Source organism: Rhopilema esculentum, chromosome 8 (assembly GCF_057945365.1).
Source record: "Rhopilema esculentum isolate cy_ngs chromosome 8, ASM5794536v1, whole genome shotgun sequence".
NCBI classification, from domain to species: domain Eukaryota; kingdom Metazoa; phylum Cnidaria; class Scyphozoa; order Rhizostomeae; family Rhizostomatidae; genus Rhopilema; species Rhopilema esculentum.
This window is the reverse complement of record NC_142822.1, coordinates 9492893-9517010: the sequence shown is the minus strand read 5'-3', so window position 1 is coordinate 9517010 and position 24118 is coordinate 9492893. Positions and strand designations below refer to the sequence as shown.

General features: G+C 36.2%; 1 protein-coding gene across 2 annotated transcripts; it reads left to right on the top strand.

Moving 5' to 3' along the window:
- The first annotated feature begins 1317 nt into the window (after positions 1-1317).
- LOC135694901 (patched domain-containing protein 3) lies at positions 1318-24004 on the top strand. Of its 2 annotated transcripts, none has more exons than XM_065213782.2 (23): positions 1318-1500; positions 2906-3152; positions 3641-3714; positions 4600-4719; positions 5219-5363; positions 5538-5641; positions 5853-5973; positions 6706-6829; positions 7168-7280; positions 7763-7825; positions 8890-8932; positions 10466-10532; positions 11753-11894; positions 12432-12569; positions 13439-13478; positions 14163-14321; positions 14811-14929; positions 15808-15960; positions 16295-16420; positions 17006-17153; positions 18781-18902; positions 20423-20681; positions 21302-22718. In XM_065213782.2, exons 1-23 carry the CDS (start codon positions 1409-1411, stop codon positions 21400-21402), a joined length of 2820 nt encoding a protein of 939 aa, XP_065069854.2. In that variant the 5' UTR covers positions 1318-1408; the 3' UTR covers positions 21403-22718. The 2 variants fall into 2 exon arrangements, with proteins under 2 accessions (XP_065069854.2, XP_065069855.2); XM_065213783.2 differs by lacking the exon at positions 21302-22718 and adding an exon at positions 23236-24004 and having other exon boundaries at positions 1320-1500.
- The last annotated feature ends 114 nt before the right edge of the window (positions 24005-24118 follow it).

The window sequence follows — 24118 nt, the reverse complement described above, 5'->3', positions numbered from 1 at the left end:
ATATTTACGGGAGGGGGGGGGGGGGTAAGTTGGCCTCCGTCCAAGATACCGTCCTTTGGTTTGAGACTTGACGATTGCTCACTTGCTAAAAGAACGAATGCTTGATTGATTGCGAATCCCCACGCCTCGCAACTCCAGCTGAATTCCTTTGAAAAGCCTTGGAATCACAAAAATAATCAAGTGGAATACGTTCCTGAGCTTTAACATTATTAAGAGAGAACATTACATAACCAAAGAAGACCTGAGAATTAGCCAATTATCTTCTGAGTTAACCAAAGGAATTAAGATCCTTTTAAATCCACCTCGAGTTTTCATCTCCAGCGGATTTACATTTCATGAATTTTTAAGTTTTGTATTTGCATTAATTTTAGCTATGCGTCAGTGTTTTTAGACAACCAAAGCCCGCTTCCTGTTGGCACAATTTTTCGGACAATAAGGTGATGTCGAGTAAAGAGAAAGTTTTTGCAATTTATACACGCGACCCTCGCGAAAAGAAAGGGGACCCTCGCGAAAATTGATAAAAACAACAACACAGCGTTAACATGGGCCCCCTGAGCCCCCAGCTTAAGACCCTTGGCAAGAGAACCCATTAAGTAGTATCCTAGCGGTGTTCTTGAACAGAGCCCTGAAGGGGAAAACTCACAGGTAAATTTGTTAAATTTAACTGTTGCTGTAAGAAAGTCAATAAAGTTGTGACTTTGATACCATCGAAGTTTGGAAAGGAAGAAACTGAAAATTTTCATGGCTAATTGTTTTTATTCACACCTTAAATTGTAATGAGCACTGTCCTGATAACCAGCCCATTATTCTAAAGGAATAAGTTATCAGGGTATGCTTCCACCATATCCAAAAGAATTGATGGCAGCAACTTTGGGAATTATTCGTAGATAGATCGAGTCTCGTAAAGCTTAGGAGTTCACCAACAATGTGGCTCGCCTGAGACCATTAAATTTGTCGCTTGAGGAATGAACTAAATATTCGCGCAATTTCGATTTGTTTACTTTAAAGAAATTGAGGTAAAATTGGTCAATAATGAAAGACGTAATGAGAAAAACGAATGATTTTGCAGGATATATGTTTACTTAAATGATTCTTACCGAATGATTCTTACTTAATACTTCCTGATGTCAGGTTTAAGAAGTAATAATAAATATCTCAAATCGTAATTTTATGCATCATCGAGGTTAATAATGGGCGATTTAACTGCTTCTTATGTAAGGGGGATTACATCACGGAGCTTACACGTGATTTAGGCAGGTAACTTCAGACGTTGCCTTAGCAACAGGAGCCTCGCATTCTTTATTGAGGAATTCCCCAATGTTTCTGTATGAAAACGTGACAGTTGGGATCACTACTTTCTGGAGTTGTCACGGAAGAACTCTAGCGGAGTTTTCAATTCTTACGCAAAATGACGAATGATGAGAAAAGAGGCTCGAAGAAAAATATCTGTAGCAGATTCACAGATTTTGTGATCTCCAAATTTGAAGGCGCGTTTTTCAGGTACCAGGTGTTATGTAATATGCGTTTAAAAAAGTTAGTTAGACCTTCTTGTAATTTAATCGCCGGCAATTTGAAGCACCTGCAAATATTGGTGGATGAGCTATCTTGTAGCAATCGTTTAAGAAAGGTTGAGGAGACGCCAAGTATCTGTTAACCTGTAGACAAAATATCATTTATCATTTCGCTACATGCAAAATATTTGTGGCCATCCACAGATTAATCGTCTCACAATTCATTTCTTACGATTTTCCGAATCTCTTGCAAGAATGTTGGATGCAAGACTGCTATATATAATTTATATATTTTTTTCATTCAATGTTGTGTTTTACAAAATTTTAAATACCTTAATTGTCGGAAACTTGCGGCGGTTTTACACTTTTGTGCAATTATGTAACCAGATTTTTTCTTATATTTATCTTAAGAAAGTATTAGCGAAGAACTTCGAAAACTTTTTATGCCGTAATTTTGAAAGAATTTTTTAATTGTTCTCATTGAATTAGAAAAAAATAAAACATCTTTCACAAAATTTTAACTCGGGATGTTGCTTGATATTTTGAAGACTTTTGTACGCCAAATTCAAATGTTCGAAAAATATTATAACTGGATATGTCGGCTCACACTCGCTACGATTTCAATCTCGTTACTTGTAACTATAATTAACTTTTATTGCTAGTGATGGTATGAAACTTAGGTATTCAATCAGGTTAAACCTAAACTGTTTTCATAGTTAATTTTCTTTAATGAGTATTTATGTTGAATATTTTAGATGACAATATCTAGAAAAATCAGAATTTATTTTTCTGTTTTAAAATTTTTCATTTCTTTTCTGCATGTAACATAACCGTGATATTTTTAGAAACCTGTGGAGTAACTTGCTTTCATAAACTGATATTGGACATTCAGGGAAAAACTTCAGTTTAGAAGCAAAATATTAACAGACTATTGAATTTTGCAATAAATTCATGATCTGCTACATACGGCTACATGCTACATGATAATTTCATGATCATAACTTCAACACGATTGGCTAGCTGACTTAAAACCTAAGGTGTATGAAAATATCAGTACTCTTGCATTGTAAAAATAACGGTTTCCAATGGAAGGAAATTACTCGATAGGTATGTGAAGAGCATTTTAATACAAATGTTTGACTAACTTCCACTTAACTCACTATTTTTGTTTTGCCTCTGAGAAAAATTCTGCCAATATCAAGCTTAAAAAGAATCTTATTCTCTGTATGAATACATAATGAAAACATTTCTGTTGCACAAAACCTAACATATGGGGATGTTAAAGCTAATGGAATTGAACTAGAGGAACTGTTAATAAACTGTACTGAAATTTGCTTGAGCCTCAGGAACTTAAACCCTTCATTACCTTGTCTTCATTACCTTGTCTATTTTAGTCTTGGGAAGGCAGTTGGTAACAGTCCAATCCTAACAATTTTTGTTGGCCTGATTGTATGTGGTCTCTGTGGCATTGGTATGATAAAATTCACACAAGAGAACAGAGGTGAAAAACTATGGAATCCACAAGATTCTGAAGCACTTAGACATCAAAAGCTTACAGGGGAAAGATACCCTGTTAGATCAAGGCTGAATATTGGAATGTTTGAAAGTGACAATGTCCTTACTAGCAAGATGATAAAACATGTAAGTACAAGCTTTGACTTCATTCGTTTATGGGCTTTGACCACAGCTGAGTCTCAGCTCTTCAGGTAGGGCTATTGTGCTCAAGGTGGTGCTCAGATGTTTTTGTTGACAAAGTAGCCCAGCCATCCTTTATTTGCTGACAAGTCTGAAAAGTTGTCAGCAAAGCACCCCATTCATGGCAAACTCCTTGTATGGAATTGTTTTCAAAGGTGCATGTTACCCAATGCCTCAATGTAGCAATGACCCTGCCTTCAGGTCTACTTGAAATCTAAAATTAAAATTCTGCTGCCTTTGAACTTTCAAACAGCATTTAGCAGCACAAAAGTTTAATTTTTGATTTGTTTTTCTTGCACCATGCCAGTTGTGATATATCAACTTACAGGTAGTTGTCAGAACACAATACCAAATCACATCTGGCTTTGCAACAATCTTAATATCTTTTCCACTTTTATCTGTCCACCTGCGTTATTTTCTTCTTCTCATTTAAGTTACTGGCTTTTGACAAAGAAGTGAAAAAAATTTTGAATGGAACAAGTAACCAGTGGGATCTCATTTGCTATCGGTCAGTACATTTCACTGTGTTCAGTGCAAATTTAAATCATATGACTCTAATGTATTTTTAAAAATTTCTTCATTGACTCCTTTTTTATCTAGAAAAGAATACTTTTTTAGTGATAACTATAAACATTTTTTTGCCGGTACAGAACTTGAAAATGGCCTTGAAAAAAGCAAACACTTTACAACATACTGGCTAAAAGCTTTTTCGTCTGACACGTCTCAGAGCATAAAACGTCAGAATTAGGGTCCGAAAAAACACAATGAAAAAATACATACCCAGTTGTGGATCAAAATAGGCCATTGAGAAAAATGCAAGCATAAGACCGGTATAGTTGACCAATCAGTGCCGCTTGCCTAAAGAAAAATCACCACTGGAGTCCAGGAGAGAGAACAAACTCCTTCTGTCTACACAATGGCAGTCTTTTCATTTGTGTGTAGATCGATTCCAAAACTGCTAGATGGAAGTTGACTGGGCTCCGCCAATTATCTGAAACATGTCGTTATCATAGACTCTGGCATATTCTGGGTTGTCTCAAATATGTTGACCAATGACAGAATCACTTGTTTTAATGATGTTTCTCAACCTTCAAGATCGAGGAGGCTGTTCTCTTTGAGGGTAGTTTTGTTTCTTATGTTGGAAGGAATGTGCTGTTTTATCCTATCCCCCAATCTTTGGGTTTTGCTTTGTGAACAATAAAAGGACATGAAAATGCATATTAACAGAATTCTAATGAAAATGGTTCACCACAGTGCGTCCTACAGAGCCAGAATCACACTGGCACGTAAATTCATAAATAATAGAATTTTTTTGCTTGGTAGGAGCACAATCCTTTTGAATGGATTGAAGGGCTCTCCTAGTGCTGTAAAGTGTGTGGTTTCTGTTTTTTAGGCAAGGTGCAATTTGTCAGACTGGTGGAATCCTTGAGATATGGGGGTACAACGAGACAATCATTAACAGTTTGACGGATCAGCAGGTTTTAAATGACGTCAATAAACAACCCTTGATCAGGTAATTTTTTTTTTGGGGGGGGGGGGGGGGTTGATTTAAGAACACTGTCAGTGTAGAATAAAAGAGATCTTGAAATGAATCGTTTTCGAAATGTCTCTTCCTGGGTTGCTTTTTTAAAAATTAGAAAGTTGCTAAAATTTATTTCTCACAATTAGCACATCTTTAATTTTTTATTTCTACAGTTAAACCATTTGTTTGATATGTATGAGATCAATGATTACATCAAAAGAGGAACAAGGGGGGGGGGGTAATTTCCCCTTCCACTTGTCAAAACAAGTCTATATGATTCTTTAAAAATTGATCGAAATGTACTCAGTAAGAGAAAGTCATCTTTTTTCAAGCTGGGAACAAAGCACTGTAATGAGGCAAAAGGGTGTTGTCTCTTAACAAAACCCATTACCATACCACTCTGCCGTAGCTGATACCAAAAATGTATGGGTTTCTCTCCATTTTTGAAGCTCTTGTGATCTTTCAAAATGTTCTCACCTTTTGTTTTTAGTCTTGTTACTCAAAGACCAATCATCCTTGAGCGTATACTTGGAAAAATTGAAGGAAACTCTGGCAAAGTTACAAAGGCAAAAGCTGTGCAGTCTACATACTTTTTGAAAAACCAGGAAGTGTATAGCAAGAAAACTGGTCAAAATGTAAGAAGACCATTTTTATTCCTTCAGTTTATATGCATAAAGTAATTCACTCTGCTGGTTGATTCTTTATATAAAGCTCTTTTAAATAGTAACTTTTTAATTTGTTCAATTGGACTTTCCCTTTTTTCAAGCCCCTTGTTTGATTTTAAAAAGAGAGCCTTGCTGTTTTAACAGGAAGATCCAAATGGTAAACTGTGGGAAGAAAAGTTTGGTGAAGTTGCTAGAAGCTTTGACAGCCGGCATTCAGATTTCCAATTGTATTACTACTCACAAACATCGTAAGTTGAGGGCAATTCATTATTAATTATGTCAAGAGAAGTTGGTGAAAATTCTACAGTTATGTGCCAAGTCTTATCCTTCTGAACAGGTGCATTTTCATCCAGTTTTACTTAGAGGGCTCAAAACTACATGGATTAAACCAATTTATTGCTATTGGATTTATCAAAGGCCTTTTTGCAAAAATTTCTAACAGCTGTCTTTCAACTGCAGGTTTCGAGCAGCATCGGGTGGTGCAATCACTGGAGACATCTCTTTCCTCTCCATTGGCTACTTTCTCATCATTGGTTACTTAGCATTTATGCTTGGCAGGTTCACGAGAATTGAACAGAAGGTAATTATGATTTGCCCTAGCACCAGGTGTTTTTCGATATGTACTCTACCACTGCCAAGCATTTAATGGACTGGATTATGCAGGACTAAAGTATTTACAATATTATAATATGCCCCCTCCCCCCTTTTTGTGTTTCTTTGTTGCTCTTTTCCTGTTTGGCTACAAGGGAGATGTGCATGTACACAAGCTTTGTGGTATTGTTTAATGTTTAAACTGTGATCTTGTTATTTTAAACCAAAAATGACCACACCTTTGATGAAGGTTAGATGTAGTTTTTGGAAATTGTGAGAGGGAGGGGGGTGGAGTGTGGAAAAGAATACTGTCGACACCAGTGGCGGACACTTGGTCAAATATTGGGGGAGCAAGCCTATTGTTTTAATAAGATGACGTCACATTTCCCATTGTTTTAGAACAAAAGACCATTGTTCTCTAAAGTATTGGGGGGGTGGTCGCTCCCCTTCGCCCCCCCAAGTGTCCGCCACTGGTCGACACCAGACACGATGCTTCTCTTGTCCCTGGATGTATTTTAAATCTTCCTGAAGAGAGGGATTCCTCTATTTCGGGAGTGCAGGAAACTCAGCAGGCCAAGTGCTCTTAAGAAAGTGCTTTACTGAGTAAAGAAAAAACCCTCTTAAATATGATTTAATTAAGCTTAAATTTCCTTTAATTTTGTCACTTTGATGAAATCTGCTCTTGGTTGATATTGTTACATTTTGATCTTTCTTCAAATAGGCATGGCTAGCCCTCATAGGTGTCCTTTGCGTGGGTTTGGCAATTCTTGTTTCATTTGGTCTTTCAAGTGCCTTTGGTTTCTTTTATGGTCCTGTTCATTCCATATTACCCTTCTTAATACTAGGTAAGTAACAATTAGAGTCACTAACTTGAAAAGGCTTGATTGCTTTCAATTTCCATATGTTGCAGGGGCTCAATTTTTGTTTAAGGATGGGGGGGGGGGAACTGAAATGAAATAACAAATTTATCACAAAATATGTTGTACCTAAGATTGTTTGTTTTGCATTGCTTTATGTTTGACCAGATTAGTTGCATGCTAAAAACTGAAACATCTTCGTTCAGAAGCCATCTGTTTCCTTACCCCTCCCCCCAAGAGATTGTTCTTGTAGTTTGTGGTCACATTTTCGCTAGGTTCTTACTCTATTAAAATATGTCACATTTTTTCAAAATATTTCCTTTCAGGTATCGGTGTGGATGATGTCTTTGTCATCATTCAATCATACGAGATCGTTTCTAAGGAACTGCCGGCTGATTGTTCAATGCCATATAAACTTGCTGCTACAATGAAAAGTGCTGTGAGTTTTAAACTTTTTTATGTAGTACCCATGGGCATAGTCAAAGAGGGTGCTGTAACCCCTCCCCCATCATCTTTTGTGTGAACACGAGAAAATATTTTACTGCAGAAAAATATTGAAAATGTATTATACATGAATTGTTTTTTAATAGCATTAGTAAAACTGTCATAAAATTTATACACAGGAAAATATGTTTTGCCATTCGTTCGTACAAAATTACCTTAATTGCGATATTTCTTAAATTCATACTTTTTACAGTGCTTTTAATTGCTATTAATTTTTGACAGTTTGACTAGTTTTATTCTTACAAAATTATGGAGACATTATTCTATTTTCTTTATCTAGTTTGATTTGCTTTAGAGATTGAGAGTCTTGGTATTTTTCTATGTTGTACTACAATTTTCAAATCCAATATATGTTGTATTGCAATTTTTCAAATTCTGCAAAGTCTGTCTTAATTGAAGGTAATTTTTTCATAACAGGGGGTGGCAATCTCAATCACATCCATGACCGATGTTATTGCTTTTCTTGTTGGAGCAACAACGGTAATATATAACATATAAAATATGTTTTTGATAAGCTTTAAGGCAATCACTAGATCCTAAACGTTTTAAGACATCTGTCAATCAAATACTGGCCAATCAAAAAGCGTGTACTTGGTATTGCGCTTATTGATTGGCCAATCGTTTGATAAATGTCAACACCTATATTGTTACCATTGTTTCCGAATATGTATTGAGTGTGCCCCTCTTGGGATCACATCTCACCCTCCGATTCCCAGTTTGTTGACAGAATTTTGTCAAATGAGATTCACTTACCGTCGTAATAGAGTTTTTAAATTGTGACGTCATAAAGATATATTTTTAGAATTTCTGATTTTAGATCATATAGTCCAAAAGAGAATCAGAAAACGCCTCTTATCATGCAAAATAAGTTAAATGTTTTATAAATTGGCTGAGAGATGTTCAAATAAGGACAGGCTCCTTCTCCATCAAACCTCAGTTATTTGGTTTTGGTAAGAAACTTGATGCAACCAACGAAAATTACAGAAATCTGTTAGCGAATCTCACATTTTTCATTGGCCATATCTGACCCCGTTTCCAACATATTTAAACGATTTTGTCAATTCAAAGTAACTTCATGGTGTTCTTTCAGGTTATATCTCTAAAAGAATAAAGTTTTATGAATTTTTTTTTGGACGTCAAAGTTAAGAACTCTGTTCCTCATAGATTTGGCGTGATGTTCAAAGACTCCGGTTTTGATTAGTTTCTTAGCCGTAGTAAATTTGACAACGGCAAACAAAATTGTTTTATTTTCATGCCACTGTGTAAACTCGTATCGACCATTTAGATGTTTCTCCCATTTTCAATCGAAGCACTTTTCGAAAACGTCTTTATGCCTTGTTTATATAAAACAATACCTGTCTCATCAAATTTGGTATTTTGCGAGATTATCTAGAGTTTCCTGTTCTATTGAAACCATTAAATTATTAATGTTTTAAATTGTTTAAATGATACGTTACGTAAGAAGTGAGCTTTAGCTATTTTCACAGCGAATTGTGTTCGATATAATTCTAATTGATATTCTCAAACGATTTTTACAACCCTAGGTTCTTCCAGCCCTCCAATCATTCTGTGTTTATGCAGGATTAGGTAGGTTGCTAACGAAACTTTTCATCAATGTAACTTTTGTTTGTTTTGAAGCCATTTCAAATTAAAGAGACTAAGAAAATTTGTATTTGTTTCTACCTAGATTTCAAAAGTAGTTTTTAGGACACTGAAAAGTCAGCGAGCTATCAAGCAATGTCTCGGTCCTTCCTCTCGATATAACCACACCCAGTGGTGTCGCTTGACCTTCCAGACTAGGGGGTGGAGGGTCATCAATAGGAAAATTTACCGACGAAGTCATAAGATAGAGAAGAATTTAAGTACTATTTCACCTACTTATAGCTAATTTTACCGACAAACTAAGGGTTTTGTAGACAAACTGAAGATTTACCGACGAATTCATGAAGAATTGTGGGGGTGTTACGCCCCCTAACCTCCCCCCGCTAGCTACGCCCCTGACCACACCTTATGATTCCCATATCTGGAACTACAGAGAGCTGGCGATTCTCCTGACTCTAAGAAAGGCTTTTAAAATGTTCAAAGGAATCATCACCCCATCAACAAAGTGTTTGTCTCTACCGATATCAATCGTATTTTTGTTGTTGTGATCAACGGGGTTTTCCAAATTCTTTTCGTTTATTCGTTTCTATAATCCAAATTCTTTCGATTTTACTTGTGTTCTGCTTCAAAGCCTCAAACACCGCAGCTCTTTTTTATAATGCTGATTGACTTTGCGTTTGAAATAACACCGAACGCTATTCATCAACAAAATTACCAGTTTCGTAACAAACATTTTCCATTTCTTTGTCCATTTGGTTTTCAAATCACTCCGAAACTCAATACGTATTCAAGGTCTGCTTGTGGTAAATTATGAAAATGTAGGAAAGAACTTTTTTCATTTTCCTTTGATCAACAATTTTCAAAGAGTCCGATTAGGGGAATCGCCCCATTCGATTTCACGTTTTGTGGGCGGAACAGTATTCCATTCTTGCAAACAAGATTTATTGTATTTGTTTCCGTACTAAAAGACTATCCGGTTTGAAGGTTAATAGAGAACTATTTGAGTTTCTTAATAAAGAGTACTATTCTGTGAAAATTACAAAAGATCTTCCTGCAAACATGCTTTGGAGTCTATAACAGGACCGTTCTAAGTTGCAACGCCGAGTTTCACTCTCTATGCGATCACTAGAAAGCTGTTGTCTAATGATCTCAGTAAAGTTGAAACCATAGACTTGTGGACCAGGGGGCACCGGGGAGCACGTGTTCCCCCAACTTTTCAGAAATAGTGGTAAAGTACTTACTTGCAGCTCATAGAGGTGCCCCTATTTTGACTGCATGTGTCCCCCCACTTTGGAGAAGCTCCCAACGTCTATGTATGTTCTACGTCTTAGAGCCGTCCCGTTCTATGCACCAATGTCTGCACAGCCCTGCCTTTACTGTTTCAAGCATCATGTGTAAGACCGGTAAACAGCAATTCTCATTCTCCTGCAAACAGAAAGACTATTTAAAATAACGATTTTGATAAAATGTGAAATTTCCGAGTCTCTGCCTTCTAACAAGTTTTATTCTCATCTACAGGAATTCTCGCTGTTTACTTCTTCGCAATTACAATATTTGCTGCTTGCTTGGCGCTTGACATTAAAAGGTATTGCAAAAAAAATTTGAATGTAAGCTACTCATTAAAGAGATTTTGGTTTAGTTATCTTGAAGAGACCAAATTAGGAGTTTGGTAAGAATTAGATATTTTTACACCTTTCTTCACCTTTAACACCGTTTATAATACATTAAATTTTCATTTTAAATATTACAGAGTCGCATATTTTATATTGATCAACTTGCAAAATTTCTGCTTCTTCACTATTGTTCCTTTAAGAATCTACGCTTAGGTGTATGGGAAAAGATAATGCTTAGTTGTAACTCTTGAGTTTCTCGCTCAATGCGTTCATCTGGCAACTTTTAAGAGTCTTTATGTTACTGTCTTTATCAGATTTAATCAAAATCTTAAATAACTTTATTAAGATATCTTGTTTATCCCTTGTTCCCCTCCTTGTTCGACGCTCTATTCTGCTACCCAGTCTTGAGGTGCATTAACGATTCGAATTGGTGTTATCGATATTCATCTGAGATCTTTGAATGAATATACACTCATTTTTTTGAATCCTTTAAGAAACCGAACCCTAAGATGACAAAAATATTGAAAAACCATTTAGTACTGATCACTCTCAACTATAAGAAACTGCACGAGTATCCTTCTTTTAAAAGATGGGATGGAAATGATATTTTAACGATCAGACACTTATTTCCTCTTTAATATAAATGAATAGATAAATAAATAAACACATGAATAAATAGAGCGATGAACAACTGGTGACTTATTAGGTGTTCTATTCCATTTTATCTCATGTAAAATTTTCATGTTGCTACAAAAGTAAATCTTTAGTAATTGGTATTTGGGAAACGTTTATGACCAACTTGAAGACACCAACTTCAAACCATAGGATAAGACCGCTTTATGGCATTATTAGCTTATTACTGCGTAAACAGCATCAGTCACCTAGACGCTGCGTTTAAAATTGGAGCACTTTTCCAACTATACAAAACCCCATATTTAAACGGTCTTTTTCAATTAATTTTTTATCATAAGCGTTTGAAAAATAATGTTTGGTTTAGGTGACTCTAATAAACTTTTAGCACTGAAAACACCAAAGAAATTAGAAAACATCCCAGTTTTTGTCTCCTATAAAAATATTTTGCTTTTGTATCGTGCATTAGAGAATTTTTTTGTCATTTTTTTGGTAACATTTATGTGATTATGTTCAGCTTAGAGAGTGAATAGTTGTTGAATGAATTTCTTGCCTCTTTCAGGAAAGAGCAGAATCGAGATGCTTGTTGTTGTTGCATCACTCTATCCAGCAGCTATGAACCGTTTGCTTGTGGAAAAAAAGATCGCCTTCAGATGTTCTTTGACAACATTTTTGGCAAATACCTCGTCAAGGTCCCTGTGAAGGTGAGTAATTTAGCGGTAGTGTTTTAGGACTCGATGGGAGTTGTAGAGGTGTGACTGCTACCCTAGCTTTTGTGAATACCCAAAGTGATTATCAATATTTTCTGGAAATATAGGTATTTTTCTTCAGGAGAAAGAATTTTATTATACGAAAAAGTCCCCCCCCAGCTTACATAGATTTATGGTATAATATTGTTTCATATTTGTCATAACTTGTATGTATTAAGATCCTGCTTCCCTTGAAGTAATCATATTCGCAGCTAAGTGGCATAACAATAGCCCTTTTAAACAGTATTCGTAGGATTAAGCGCCATTGGGCTTGCAACTTCCAGTTCTTATTATTACACAAAGTTAGGTAAAGGCCGCCAAGAAAGGCTTCTCTTCTGCGGAGCCATGTAAAAGCAAAATGTCTTTTTAAGCATTGCAGCTCGCTAAATTGTTGCCCAATGGCATCTATTAACAATTATGTCCTATCCCTCAATTTGACAATTCACCTTATCCACACTGTCTCTTGCTGACATCGTTATTCTCCATCCCTAGGTTGGAGTTTTGATAACGACGTTGGCACTTTTTGCTGTTGGTTGCTACGGAGTCACAGAATTAACACAAAACTTTGACTTCAACCTTTTTTTGCCACCGGATTCAGATGCAACAAAATTCAACATCAAGAGCTCTGAGGTAAATCAAAAGCGGAAGTTTTATATCTAAATTCCGAGAATTTTTCATCGTCCACTTATTGTATTGAGTGATCTTTTCAATTTATAGAGACACAAATCATTTTTCATAGACACTTCATTCTAGCTAAAGTTGTATACGAGCCAACCGTGGGATCTGTACCTAAAATGTCTTAGTCGATCAATAAATCTTTCGCTAAGTTGAAAATGTGAAATCCTAAATGCATCCCTATTCTCTTCTTTTCCTTAACATCGCTAATCAACAGCCAAAGATTTTTTATTCATACTTAAATCAACTATGTTCTCGATATTATTTAGTCCTGAACTGAATCGTTTCTTGATTCACTTTTCAAACAACCGAAATCTTTTAAATCTCGATTAAATGTGCTTCCTCAACAAATGACTTTCTTTCTATAGAACCATTTATACCTGTAAGCCACTCTCAGCTTTGCCACCCACCCACAGAAGATGATACATTGCAATCTTAAACTGCAAAAGCTTATTTATATACCTTCTGATCTTCTTAAGAATACTCTCAGCCAGAGGATGGATGGAAATTAAGGATTGTAAGATTTAAAGCGTATGCGTTGAGTTAAGTGTATTTATAAGAATTATATTTTGGTAATCAAAATCAATTGCTACATTTTCACAATCAATTGCTACATACGACAAAGCCTCGATGATAACTGCCAGAATGCCACATTCCAGCTGGAATTTCCCTGACTACCTGAGTTCAGTTTCCCTTTTATATGGTACAAATACAACGTCCATTATTTCCTATAATAGCTTCAAGATCAGGAGATTGTTCTCTAAGCCTCTTTGTTGCTGTCTAAACTATTGAAAAATTTGTAACATGCTATTCTTTTTATTTAGTACTTTCCCAACGATGGTGTGAGCTTCTCTGTTTATTTTGGTAAGTGGTTTGGTAAGACTTAAGTTTTGGCTCAAACCATATTTATTACCTTTTTCATTCATATCCTATATTGAATCTATGCAATTATATCTATCAAAGCGCCTTTAAACCTTTAAAGCCTCTAAATCAACGCCAAGGCCTGCACAGCTCTATACAGCACTGAGCACTTTAGGAAGACCTGTTGAGAATATTATTTTCATGAATATGTAATCATTTATTTTTTGTACTGCAAAACTGAGAATGATCACATTTGATGGCGGTGCCGGACTCTAAGCTGTGAAGTAGAGGAGGCGACAAACTAGAATGTTCAGGTCACGCCTATTTCACTGTAATTAAACGCCCTATTACGAATAGGGCTCAACAATTTTCCTAATAGAACAATCCCGTCACTACTTTTGGTTACTTAAAGGCAGTTTCAAAATCATATCATTATGTCACAAAGAATAATTTGCCAAAGTATTACCCCTCCCCTAACATTTTATCACTGAAATAAAATATCGATCCTTCCAAGAGCTAAGGAGAGTGTTCCCCAGTCCACCTCGTGGCGCCATTGATCGTATTGTCTTCTGGCCTATCTATTTAATCGTTCTATACTACACTTCTGATTTCATGTTATGCAATGTAAAGTTTTCGTGTTTCTAAAAAGTAGTTATTTAGTGTCACAAAACTTTTTTTCAATTTCAGGTGATATTGACTACTTCAACGAGCAGAACAAGTTGCAGTCAGCTTATGACAAATTGCGTAGTAACGAGTACATTGTCCCATCATCAGTCTCAAGCTGGTATGTCACATACATGACATGGGTGAATACAACATACGGAAATACAGCAAATGTTGACAAAGGTAATTCATCTTACTTCTTCATTTATTACTTTTTGTCTGTACAATTTTTGTTGATATTCCATAGTTTTACGCTTCACTGACTTTGTACCCCCATGCCTTCACTATTAGGCCTAGATGGTTAAACTGCAGCAAGGTTCTTGCAGCTTGTTGCTCTATCGAAGATTTCCAGGGACTGTGGTTCCCATGTCTCCCTATTTTATCAGCCTCTGATTCGTGTAGCTCCTAACCCCACAGTATACATTTTTAATGCTTTTTCAAGGCATTTAAGTATAGCTTTAATTGCATCCAGGCATGATATTTTGCGATCTTTTTGTCCTTGAATTTTTTGTGTAGAAATGTTTGAAGTCACCCGTTTGATGTCAGTGTCTGCGTATGTTGCTTTTTCGGGGCCCGCGCCACTGATTCTAAACTGAAGATTTTTGAAGAAAATTGAACAATTTTGAGATATATTTTGTTTATGACTTAATCAATATTTTTATGTTTTTTTAGACAAACGTCCAATAAACAACAGTTTATTCATCACTTGGTTGAAACAGTTTCTGAATGATAAATCTGGTAGAATATACAAGACTGACATCAAGTTTGACGCCACTAATTCCAAGATTTTGGTGAGTCTGTCACGTTCTATAGTACCTCATATCTGTCACGTTGTATTGACCTATTTCCAGCATCAAATGTCTTCACTATTTGTTGTAGAATGTTGCTCGATTCTCGCGGCATTAAAATTCGAAAAATTCCCAACCATTAATGAGAATCTTTTCCTTTCTGAATGGGATTTCCGATTCCCGACTGCCCCACACAAACATGTCTGCACTTGTCTTGCACTTTTCATAAAGTTAAGGTCTTTCCTTTACTTCTTTTGGCTAAGAACTGCCACATTCGTTGGCCTACGTAAATAAATTTGTGTTATTGGTGGCTTGAAATAGATAAACTTGCATAGTGGTATAACTGAAGCGAGACAAAAGAGAAAGATTAATATGAAAGTACCGGAACAGCAAAATAACCCCGCTTCATAAAAGAACACTAATTTATCAAACCTTTTCGTTTATTACCCACACTAACACTTATTTATCATTGAGATATTAATTTTTGAAAAACCAGCAAAAATCACCCTATGACGTAGCTATGACGTCATAACCACGCCCGAATTCAAAACCTAATACATCAGACTGTTTGTCTTGACACGTAGTGGCTGAAAACCTTAGAAAGTTAAATTGTAGTGACGGTAAAACCGGGCGACAGGGCCAGGAAAGCATTGCAGTCATATGGCTACAAACCGTAAGCAAGGCCAGTACCTATTGAAGTGCTAAAACCTGGCTTTTTCTTTGTTTTCAGAGGACGGCCTCGAAAATTGACGAAATTATCTTGAGGATGGATAATTAGACTGGACTCTTGTTCTTGTATGCTTTGGTGCTGAACTAGGGTTTCCACTGACGTCATTATTGTCTTGACTTACTATAGTTTAAACGACTCATTTTCTTTGTAGTACTCGAGAATGCATGCGACTCACATAAAGATGAAAGACTCGCCAACAGAAGTTAAAGCAATGGACAGCGTTAGGGACCAGATTAAGAGCATCTCGTTTTCAAAAGAGGCCTTCCCCTACACGAGGTTCTATATTGGTTGGGAAACAAATAAGGTAAAAATTGAAGGAGTTCTTGCATTCTGTTTCCGTCCTTTTTTTGCTAACTTGTTATTAATATATTTAATTAGCAGTTTCTCAATTCTTCTTCATACTGCTCGAGGGTAAATTGTAATTTTGAAACTAGGATGTCTGAGGTGCGGTTCCAACAGTGCTCCTTTTAGGGAAAGGGAGAGTGGCATCGATTTTTATTTTGGCATGAATTGAAAATTGATGGATATTTGACTGAATCTCCTTGGGTTGCAAAATAACCTTTTTTTATTAGGTTTCCTTTACCTGACCCTCAAGTAATGTTTTTTCACATTGACCGAATATTAATCTTTTTTCACAGATCATTGCTGTTGAACTGGTGCGAAATCTTGCCCTGGCCGCTGCGTGTGTATTTTTGGTCACTCTTTTCTTACTTGCCAATATTTGGACATCTCTAATGGTATTCACTTGCGTCATATTGACACTGGTAGGTCGCTTTGAATTGATTCTGCTTCATCAATATCGTCTATACGTCCGCAATGTGATGGCAATTAAAAAGGTGCTTGTACATAGGCAAGACTTGGTTCCTCAGGGCCTGGTTTCCTCAGGGCCTGGTTTCCTCAGGGCCTGGTTTCCTCAGGGCCTGGTTTCCTCAGGGCCTGGTTTCCTCAGGGCCTGGTTTCCTCAGGGCCTGGTTTCCTCAGGGCCTGGTTTCCTCAGGGCCTGGTTTCCTCAGGGCCTGGTTTCCTCAGGGCCTGGTTTCCTCAGGGCCTGGTTTCCTCAGGGCCTGGTTTCCTCAGAGCCTGGTTTCCTCAGGGCCTGGTTTCCTCAGAGCCTGGTTTCCTCAGGGCCTGGTTTCCTCAGAGCCTGGTTTCCTCAGGGCCTGGTTTCCTCAGGGCCTGGTTTCCTCAGGGCTTCAACCTCTGCTGAAAGTCTTTGAGCACAAATGTTTGTTTTCAATTGCAAATTCAGGCATTCCACTCCTCCCCTCTCTCTTCCCGCGCTGTCTTTTTCACCTTTAGCTTATTTTTTTATATATGGTCTTTACTCAAAACTGTTTGTCATATTTTAGGTTGACGTCGGTGGCATGATGTATTTCTGGGGTCTGTATATTGACACAGTCACTTCTGTTATGCTCATCCTTGCGATTGGCCTCTGTGTCGATTACGCTGCACATATTGGACATGCGTTTATGACTGCCAACCAACGGACTAGAGACGGTAAATTGAATATTTCAGCCTATTTTTCAACTTTTTAATCCTTGTAAATGCTACTATCGACAGCCAGTCTCTTTCCCTGTCTGCAATTTTCGAGTACTGAAAGTCGTTACTTAGCGAGGATTTGCATAGCAAATAGCGATATGACTTCAATATAATGAGTTAATGATTTAAATACCAAAAATAAAAATGGCTGCTAAAACAGGACGTGTCGAGTATGTATTTGTTATCAAGTGACTCGATATGAGACGTGCCGAGTTAAGAGGAGACAAAGTTCGACATATAGGATAGAGTGCGAGATGTGACGTAACTGAAACCAGTATTGGGAGTAGGGGGAATATAAGCATAAAAACGAAATATCTCGAGGAAAACTTTTACTTTTTTGCCCCATTCCTCTAGATATTTTATTTTATCAATTTAATTTACAAGACCTGTTATTTTCGCCTCCTATATTCTTTCCTGAAGCACCGCTGCTCCGATATATAATATTTCTTTATAAGATGTATGAACGATACCCCGAGTATTTAGTAACTGATTCATGCTTTTGCAATTAAGAGGCTTTTACGTCTGTGCGAGAAGCGAATGATTGCTTCAACTTCTGCTGCCTACTCACATCATAGAAAAAAATGGAGCTTGGTGTGGCTATAAATTTCTTGTTTGCACCTGCGTCAGTTGTATTCGAACTGTCCACATCTGCAAAGCCCGTGAACTGTAGATTTGTGCAATTAGCTAGATTGTATTTCTACTCATTTTTGCCTTTGGTTCCATCTCATGTCTGCAAAAATTCTATCTAATGTCTACAAATATTGTTGACTTGTATCTTTGCTCGCCACTCAAACTGCCTCAACCGACTTGGTTTTTCCAAAAGAAGACAAGTGGCCCTAGGTAATTCTCGATGTTTTATTCCATGTGCTCTCAGGGAATTTATTCAAGCCAAAGTTTCTTGTCTTTAAAACTTCCCCTGATTTTGACCTCAAGTATGGCTCGGGAAAGGCGTACTATCAAAGTCATCACTATAAGTTAGCTAACTTACAAAACCAAAAAAAAATAAAACCATCTTGCTTCTTGCTATACTTCTTATCTTATTCCAATTTTAAATATTATTCAATGCTTTTGTATTGTTAATATTATTTTTAATCATACTTTCAAATCAAGGCATAAGTCCATACTATTTTGGGTTGTGCACACAATGTTTTTATACTATACAACTTTCATACAGGAGTGAATTTGAAAAATAATGAAAAATTTGAAGTGCTTTTTTATGGCTTGCGTTTTGGATGGTATCCTAAGATCAAACGCTCCATTAGAATTAGAATATATTCAGCTTAAAAAAGATCTCAATAAGTTGCTTTCAAAAGAATTCTCTCTCGTTTAATTTCTCTCTTTTGTATTTGTTGGTTACTGTTAATCATTTTCTGTAAAATGTAAGTGCTCTTTTTATGTGATGTTTAAAATGTCTTTTGTAATTTCGAAATGCAATGCTAATTCGGAATCTTTATGTTGAACGTTATGGTCCCAGAATTGTTATATATTTTCACGCTTCCTTTGTCTTTTGATCAATGTACCTTTTATGGAAATATAAATTATAATTACTGATCATTTATTTAATATTTCTTGCTTCCTTTTTTAGAGCGAGCCAGTACAGCCATCAGTGAGCTCGGGCCTGCTGTATTCAATGGTGGTTTCAGTACATTCCTCGCTTTCTTACTCCTCGCGGCTTCTACGTCTTATGTTTTCAAGACATTTTTCAAGGTAATTCTGTTAACTGGACATTCTTTTATAAAAAAAGCCTGGTGTTTATACTATGAGAAGCGTCGGACGGAAAGTACACAAATATGTTATGTTTCCGCTTCATATGAAAAATTAGGGAAAAACAATATGTTTTTTGTGGATTTTCGCTCCTGTATACAAAACAGAACAGATTTTTTCAGCAACTCAACTCTGCTACTGAAAATGTCACGCAAAATTGTTATTGAACGCTCTTAGCATAATTTATAGCGGATATATGTAAAAAATCAATGCTTAAATAAGAACAACACGAAGAAAACCTGAAGCAAAGATTATTAAAAAGCACCGATTGTTGACAAAAAGTTATGCGGCCCTTACAAAGAACAGAGAGTGTATTCGGCATGGACGTCACACCGCAGTTAGATTGCTTCTGTCACTGTATTTTTAGTCACCGTATTTGTCTCAGTTAAGACTTTTGCGTAAATCCTCTACAACCCGCTAGCATAAAGCACAAAGCTTTCGCAGTAGGATGTTGAAAAAATAGCCTTTCGCCATCTGCTTGGTTCATTAAATCAATTTTTTATCTCTTGTGCACCGAATTTGCTCTGTCAAAAGCTGTTTCGGTTAATTGCAGTCGTAGAACAACTGATATTCACTTTTTCTCGTTGAATTATGTTTAATTTCATTCGCCCACACCAGCTGTATCAACAAAACAACAGTTTGGTGCCTCTTTTGGTTCTGACCCATTCAATCTCTTCCCTGAAAGTTTCTTCCTTCTCATGTGACCGAGAGATCAATTTCATACTTGCCGAATAGCGAGTTGAAATCCAGCGAAGAATCTCTGTCAATATCCAGTCTCTGAAACTAGGCCAAAACAACAGTCAACGAATATCCATACATATATATATATTGAGTAGACCTCTTTATATTTATATATATATATATATATATATATATATATATATATATATATATATATATATATATATATATATATATATATATATATATATATATATATAAGCCTTTGCCTTGTGGTTATATATATATATATGGTTAACATGGCTCTGACGAAGGCTTAAAGCCGAAACATAATAAACAAAAACTGCCTTGGCTACAGTGAAATCTCCAGTGTTGGCTTCGGAGATTCCTCGCTCATTTAATTGGGCCATTTGGCTCAGTTGAATGAGCGTGGGTTTTTGAAGCAGCAAACTGGAGTTCGATACCGACCAAGAGTGGTTCGATACAATTGGGCAGCACCCTTGTGGAAAGAATTTTCCTCCTGTCAGCCTTTGCCTTGTAATTATATATATATCATAAAGACAGTAGCTTAAATATCCAAAATTCACTTGCTGTGTCTGCGTCAATTGACTATGTCTGCGTCACTTGCTGTGTCTGCGTCAATACCTATTTTGTACTTTAAGTGGGGTTTCATAGTGTACTTTTGGGTTCCAACAGCAAGAATCCTAAAGACAAATTATCTATGACGTCACACTCGAATATGTAACCAGACACACAGTATAATTAGTTAATTTTCCTTTTAGGTGTTTTTCTTAGTTGTCGTGTTTGGTTTGTTCCATGGAATGGTTTACTTCCCGACTCTTTTAAGTTTGATTGGACCTAAAGCGTACTCAACTACTTCCCAAAGAAAAGATTCCCTAGAGCGCTCAAAGTCGCCCAACAGTATCGCCAATGAAAAACATTCGGATACCAGTCTCGAGAATGGCAGCGTAACCGTGAACGGAAACGTTACCGCAAACGGAAGTACAGTGGTAGAGAACACGTATATCACCAAAAATGATGGTAAGATATTTTCGAAACATTTTTTGCCTTTGGATGAATCTCCACAATTTCAGATTTGTACTGGAATCAGCGATGAATTATTAGTTCGGAGGAGTTTCCTTTATATGTTTTATGTTATTTCAAGAAGAGTCCATAAAGATTTTCAACTTTCCTAAGGAAAATACCTGCACACAGTGAAAAGGGGCAGGGTTTTGGTGTCATTATTAAGTTTCTTTTGTTTTTGACCTCGCTCGATCGCTCACCCGGTTCTGAACTAGAGACCGCCGGGCTGTCTGACTCTGATTGCTCAACAATTGTAAGATGTTATTCTGACCTTTTGGAAGATATTCTGCTTTGCTTTCCTTGCTTTGTAAGGTTGCTTTGTCGCAAACCTTATATGCCTGGAGAGCCAAGATTAAACTACATTTGATTTATAAAAGCAGTCTTTATGTTCCTAGCCTAAATTTATTCTGGTATCCATCTTCTCATACTTTGCTTGTCTTAAGAGAGTTGTCTGTGGGCTTTTCTTTCGGACCTGTCTTGAATCTGCCTTCCTCTTCGGTCAGCTTGAGTCTGTGAAAGAAAGATTGGTAGATTATGCCAATGTCATTTCAAAATCATTTCTTCTGCCTTGGTTCTAGATTGCGGTGCATTCAGTCAGTTTGCGAAAATCCAAAGCTACATGGTTGTATATGCATTCCCGATGGCTTGGTTAAATCGAGTCTTCAAAAGAGACCTTTAAGTCGAATAGTTCTCATGCTGTCGAAAAGCTCCATGCTGTTTGAGGCCTTTCCCTGGACTCTTGTCGTCATTTGTGAACTTTCTGTCTCTCTTCTCTTTAAACCATCTTCAGTCGAAGTAACATTGGATTCAACCAAATTTTGTTTCTCAGATTATAATTCATTAAAGGGTAGGCCTAGTGTAATATGTATTAAAGGAACGGTCCATCTAAAACTTTATTATCATGCCAGACATTGTTCATAGCATCTCAGTTACAGAAAACGCTTTATAATCATTACGAGGTAACTTCTTGTTATCAGTCTCAGGTCCACTATAAGTATTACAACAAAGAGATGATTCAGTGTATTATGGTATACCGTTTTTTGAGGCCTTGTCAGAGCTACAAAGACTGTAGCATTCTGTTATAGAAAAGAATTAGTTCGTCGTCATGATTGTGGGGAAGAAAATTAGGTCTATCTGTCACACCAATAATGTATGTTTTGAGATGAAAACTCTCTTTAATGAGCTCTCTACAGTTCACTAGAAAAAATTCTCTGTTCAGCAACCACTCCTCAAGTACTGACCACTGTCCCTCTAAGGTTTTTCGTTTACCGAATGGCCTTGTAAAGACTTATTTGTATTAGTCAAGTTCATTGAATTCCTTTTTTTACTTGACCCTATATGTAAATGGCTTGCTCACAGCAAAGATATATAGTTTCAAATTACCCGCCCGTCATTCGTCTATGACATGTTGCGTGACGTCATAGGAAAGATGTATCATTGTAGCATTGGAAGCTGAATTTTTTTAAGTGTAGAATGTACCATATATTGGATGTAAATGGTATCGATCAGGGATTCCGTTTCAACGCCACAGAAAAACGTATATCGTTATCTCAGAAAAGAAATTTATTTTTAGGTATTAATAATATATCTTTAAAAAGTAATATATTTATCCACGTAAAATTTGAAAACCTTTTTAGATGTTAAAGGCAGATTGTCCCGATGATAATTTGATACTTGTACGAACATGCATGTGATTTCATGCTTATTTTCACGCAAATTTCCTCACCCTGATTGGTTCACTTGATCAGAAGGTCTTTGATGCATAATTTCAATGACCACCAAAAGTCAACACGAATGAAAAAGGGACCATCTGCCTTTCGTGCAAAGATGTCGCTTTTTTAGATTAACCTCATGTATAGCTTCACCAAAAATGGATTGCCATATTTTATCATATATGTTTATTCGTCAAAGATTGATAGAAGATGTTCGTATATTTTGTAGTATTGATGATTTAATATAGTGTACATAAATGATTTTTTATCGAAAGAATAATTTTATAAATAAAACAGAAAGAGCTACTATTTTGAGATCAGTTTCATTACACGTTTATTTTTACATTAAATACGATATGATTCACAAAAATAGCCTCTTTTTAACTCGTATTTCATAAAATTTGGGTATAATGGCGACAGTTATCACACACACCAATTGCTGCATATAAAATTATGTTGATAAATAGCTGTGCTTCATTCTGTTCTACGCTCTCTTATTCTTTACTCCGTTCCATAATCCAGATTCTCTTCACCTATCCATAATTTACCAAATATATAGGGTATATAAATACTGACAAATTTTTCCATCTAAACTTCAATCAAAATTCGTTTAGAATCAAACCCCTTTGTTAGCTTTTCTTTCTAACTTTCTGATTTTATGGCATTCTGATACAGTTGGAAAAAGGGTTAGAAGATATTATCGTTTGCATAAGACAAACCAGACAGCAATGCTTCGGATCCATTACCCATTTGTATTGATATCATTAAAATATATATTTACGTTAATTTCTTCTTCTTAGGTCCGATTGAGCTAAAGGAGAAGACAAACGAAGAAAATTCAGATGTCAACCACGCTTGAACGAAACGTAGATCGTTTTTAAATCTACCTAAGTTTGGGTCTTTTTACATTTGAAGCTGGCACTATGACATTTGTAATTAAATTCGACTAGGTTTTCAACTACATCTTAGCTATCATTAGAAATGGTTTGTTGCAAACTTGCATAATTTTTGTCTATAGTTCATTTTTCGTATGTAGCCATATTTAATAGTAAAGCCTCTAAAAAGCCCTTTTCGAAGTAATTATAATGATATACTTTAAAAATAGGCCTCTTGAGCGGATGAAAATATTTGGTTGTGTGACATTTAACCAGGTTTGTTGCGTCAAACTTGATTCGTTCGTGGCGTCGAGCATTTTAATTTCCCATTCTTTCTTGCTGTTTAGTTCCGGGTTTAATTCTTTAATAAATAAGGAATTACAGCATCGCATCACTGCCACGGTACCAGAAACATTTGAAGACGAAATTAGTTTGGCCTAAATAGCTAGAAATGTTTTGTAATTTTAACATGTTAATTGCTTATTGTATTATCATATTCGTAACTATAAAATAGTGGTATGATTTGTAAATATAGTATTTTGGAATTCCTTAGTTGTTATTTATATTCATCTATATAAATATTGCATTTTTTTCACTTCTATAGGAAGTTTAAGCACTGGTTTTAAATAACGATTGATTATGTATTGTAAGTAGGTTTACGTCAATTTTTTAAATCTTTCTCGGCACAATTCAATGTTTTCAGCCTTTGATTGATTTTGAAATCTGTCCTGTTGAAGAAGCACAGTCCAAAGCCCAAAGCCTAAAGTCCAACAATATGCTTTTGGTAAGTTTGAGATTGAAAGAATGC